Source organism: Hyposmocoma kahamanoa, unplaced genomic scaffold (assembly GCF_003589595.1).
Source record: "Hyposmocoma kahamanoa isolate Upper Pololo Valley unplaced genomic scaffold, ASM358959v1 78, whole genome shotgun sequence".
In the NCBI taxonomy this organism is placed as follows: domain Eukaryota; kingdom Metazoa; phylum Arthropoda; class Insecta; order Lepidoptera; family Cosmopterigidae; genus Hyposmocoma; species Hyposmocoma kahamanoa.
The window spans coordinates 16,160,679-16,165,177 of NW_020653945.1; the positions used below are offsets into that span (position 1 = coordinate 16,160,679).

Below are 4,499 nucleotides of genomic sequence, written 5' to 3' on the forward strand. Positions count from 1 at the left end.
CAAGTCCAGGGTAACACAAGCCAAAGTCGTCAGTACAAAAGTTACACGATTACGTGAAGATGCACAGTAAACGAAGCAACGTAACGTACTAAATGATAATAACCATTGATCAATAATAGAGCATCGGCGTCACTATCCGTCTCGCTCACTCTAATTCATGTCGCACAGCGTCACTATCCATCTCACTCTATCACATATGACCATCTCACTTCCGCGATGTTAAAGCCAATCTTTGAGCACACAAAAGTATTATTTAGCATGGCATGAGTTTTTTTTTGAAACGAGCTCCTTTTGCAAAAAATAAGTTATAATATTTTTTATGGAATGAAGAGTGGCAAGTATTGAACCATTTTGAAATCTTGATTATATGGGCCATCTTTTAAAATAACTTGCCCAGGGTAGTGTAGTACATTTTTTTAAAATATGAAGTGTCAAAGCTAGCTGACATATTTTTTTTAAGCTACGACTCAATGAAACTTATTTTTTTTTACTAAACTCATAACGGTTATTGTTTGATTTGTGACTGCAATAAATAGCATGGTTATTTATGATGACGTTAAAAAAAATCACTCCAAAATTTGAAAATTTGTGATGACAGTACCTAAACATGTGGTCTAGGGTATCGATTTTCAACATTTTCAAAAAAATGCCTATTATCACTTAACTAAGTGACATGGATTTTTTTTAATTTTTACCAGAACTGATATAACCTGGCCTCTCGCCCAGTGACCGCTTGACGTTGAGTTTTGGGACACCCTGTATATATAATACAGAGGATAGAGTGAAAGAGGGAGACCCTTTTCACGAGGAGGATCGGCAAAAACTACTCTGTTTAGGAAAACTTTGTTTCAATTACATCTACCTATACATATAGTAAATAATACATTGGGTTAGACAACCAAGCATACAGGAAAAGTGGGACACCCTGTATATATATGTATAATACTGCTAGGGTAGTTGTAACATAATACTGTTAGGGCGGTGTAGCACTGGGCCAACAAAACATAACTTGCCAGTGAAACAATAAAAGAAGCTGTAGGCTATAGCCTTATTAGAACATAATTATATACTATTTTCAAAAAGAAAGTTAAGGAGCATTATATATCCATTATTCCATCCATATCTTACGCATTTTATTACGAAATATGTGTTTATGTAAGCATTTATATACATACCTAGTTTATAATATCTTAATGTTACTGGTATTGTTTTTGTAACATATAAATTTTGTTTTGTTGTGCATATAAACCTGTTATTTTAGTTATGGTGCCCTATATTTAAGTGTGTACGAAGAAATTTCATCATTAATTTGATTTAATGTCTATTTTTGCCGTACAATATACCCAATAACTTCCTTTATTTGCAACATCCCATTATTTTTGTCAGTGGAAGTGCTTAACAATAATTTGATTTGTATTGACGGTTTTAAGCACGCTATATACATACCGGGAGCCTAAAGGATTGACAGGCTGTTTCAAAGGGTCATGCGGAGGCACTCCAGTCGGCAACCGAAGATAGAGTAGCAGCCTTTCTGCACCAGTCAGTGCTTCCACCGCTTCTAACAACTGTGCCACTCTTTGTCTGCCTTCTTGGCTGCAAAACACACTTCTGATTAGTGGTCAGATAACCGGATACTTATTTGTCTATTATACAATTGGGTTGCGTATTAACATGGAATGCGCTTTTGTATCTTAAAACTCCCGCGATACCAGGATTGACGAAATTATTAAGTATAAAATAGAAGGAAAATTAACATTTTAAACGCTATATGTAATTTTATTTGACATTAAAATTAAATTGTATCATATATGAGAAGTGAAAAATGTAACAACTTTAGACATTAAGACAAAAATTGTGGTTTTAGAAAATTTTCACCAAAACCAGCGCAACTTCATTTAAGTTCCAATTTGACACTTCTAACTGTTCACAGTACTGACATACAGTTGCAATTTCTTGGTCATCTCACACCTTTAAAATTTATAGTGAGCCAAAATATTACATATTTAAAATATAAAAAATTGCATCATCATTAAGGCACGTCTGGATTTCAAAAAAGAAAAAATATATGTATGTTATACAATAGCAATTCATAGGAAAAAGTGAACTTTAGGTATAAAAGCATTCAAATATCTGACCACTATTCATGATGCTATACAAATTTCTAATATCTAGACATGATATTAAACATTACAACACTAGTAGCTCTGCCTAAACAGTACAAGAAGCTCTTGGTCGATAAAACTAAAGCAAAATTTACATGTTGACTTAATCACATCTATCTATCTGCTAGAAAAGATAACACACTCACATGGGTCTTTGACATAATGTAGCAAGTCAACGAATAATATTAAACTTATTGTTAAGAACATGAAAATAAGTATGAATGAAATATAAGCAAGGAGAAAATTTAAAGCTCAGGAAATAAAACTATTTTTTCGGATTTAAATCGTGTATATTTGTTTTTTCAAACAAACCAACGTTTTGGGCCCTTTACAGGTCCCATGGTCACCACGGTTGGCTGACATGGTTTTAATTTCAATGGCCTCTAGCAGCATCATCGCAGGTAGATAACAGACTTCTTTTGGCAAGGATCTGGGGTTTGTTAAACTTCATTGAATGTGTAGGTTTATCCATGATATGCTCACAAACTGCAGACTTGTTTGAAAAACAAATATACGCAATTTAAATCTGGAAAAATAGTTTCATTTTCTATGTGTAACAATCGCGATAACCTAAGAACTCGAAATTTAAAGCTTGTTAAGAAAATTTTTAAGAGCTAGGCATGAGACCACACATCGATTTTTTTTCCAAACTAGGTAATTGTTGTCATATTCTCATATCTTATGCATCAGGTGCTTCAGAACAAAAACTGATAAATGTGGTGTTTTATTCTAATTCATCCAGTCTCATTGAAAGGATTTGTCGCATTGTATTCAAATCTGTGTATTTGAAACACATTTCTAAAATGGGTTTAGTGGTTGACGTTTAGGTTAGACAAATTATTCATAGAAATGAACAAAAACTACCAATTGACATTAAATAAGAAGAATAGGTCAAAATGTGTCAAATTGCTAACATAATTTTTGTTCTAACCCTCCTCATGTACAAAAATGAATACTTGTTAGCATGTTTGCCTTGTATGAGTTTAATTATTATTCCCCCAATCGCAATACAACTATTGTACCTATGCCCATAACAGTTTCTAAAATATGACAACAATTTAAAAATATCAGTTGAGCTAGTAGCTTCAATAAATGTGTCTATAGAAGAAAATTCTTTAGCATATTGTCACCTTACCTTCTCAAACTCTTATCTTAAAGCACAAAGTTACTGAAATGCAAAAAATGGATTGTATATATAAATCACAATCACATACATCAAACAAAATCACATACATTTCCTTCATATTCACACACTGGCTTTTACCTATTCTTAAAGTAATGCATCCAAAATAGCACCCTTGATAAGACACGAGTTTGTGAAAGTAAGGCATTGATATGCGCTTTTCCACTATGCAACTTCTTTTGTTTAAACAGATGCGTATATAGTGGAAAACACGATTATTTTGCAGATAATTTGAGACATTAGAGAAACATGTCAAGACAAACTAGTATTTATAGAAAAAAATAACAGTGTACCTAATATTTTAATTTCACAGTTTATATGAGTTTACACACATCAAAGCACTATATAATTCAGTGCAATGCATAATATATTCTAGGACATGATACCACCACCACCCACAAGGAAATAAACATTAGGTGACATAAGAATAGGTACCTAGTTCATTAAATTATGAACAGGTGTTTAAGTGTTATATAGTAGATGAAAAATAAAAAACACTGAGCAGTAACTTTAGTCTTGTGTTTTTCTATTCTATAAACAATTTATTCAATAGACGCGTTTAAACGAGCACAGTTGAGTAGCTCTGGGTATGTACCTACTTTTCCTTAATAGACATTGTTTAGGTACTAATTGCTTCTACAATAAATTTATATTGTAATCGTATTACGATTTGTGAAAGGTAGGCACTAAGTAATTGAAGGCAAAATTAAAAACAGTGTGTAGAGAGCTTCGTTACCTTAGGGTGTTTTCGACAATTTGTTGCATAGACGCGACTTTGGCTGAATCCATTTTGGAGTCTTTGGGGCGCGTGGGCTCCGCGCCGGGCCCCGAGTCTCCCGACGACCCTGGAACGATGCTGGGAGCGACGACACTATCTTTATCGTAAGACGCAGATTGCGTATGTTTTGGATTGACATTTTCTCTATGAAGTTTCGCGTCATCCGCTAGTTCTCTCTCGGTTTTCACATTTTTAGCACTATCATCAGCGGTCCAAGGTTGAAATGGAGCAGTACTATCCATTCTAACCCAGGCAGCTTGTATACGAAATGTTATTGGATTTCATATTGTAACTTTTCCTAATCTGAAATTATAAATGCGTAACAAAACTCCATTTTCTTGACATTTGATCAGCTGTGCGGTGAGGTGGAGCGAAG

At 33.8% G+C, this 4,499-nt stretch overlaps 1 protein-coding gene across 2 annotated transcripts in view; it reads right to left on the reverse strand.

Moving 5' to 3' along the window:
* Positions 1-4,499, reverse strand: part of LOC113233025 — a 32,207-nt gene extending 27,708 nt beyond the window's left edge. For both annotated transcript variants that reach the window (XM_026467963.1, XM_026467962.1), the window contains exons 1-2: positions 4,082-4,499; positions 1,447-1,593 (exon numbers count right to left, since the gene is read on the reverse strand). In XM_026467963.1, the coding sequence (XP_026323748.1) occupies positions 1,447-1,593; positions 4,082-4,365 (431 nt within the window). In that variant the 5' untranslated portion in view covers positions 4,366-4,499. The remainder of the gene's footprint in view (positions 1-1,446; positions 1,594-4,081) is intronic.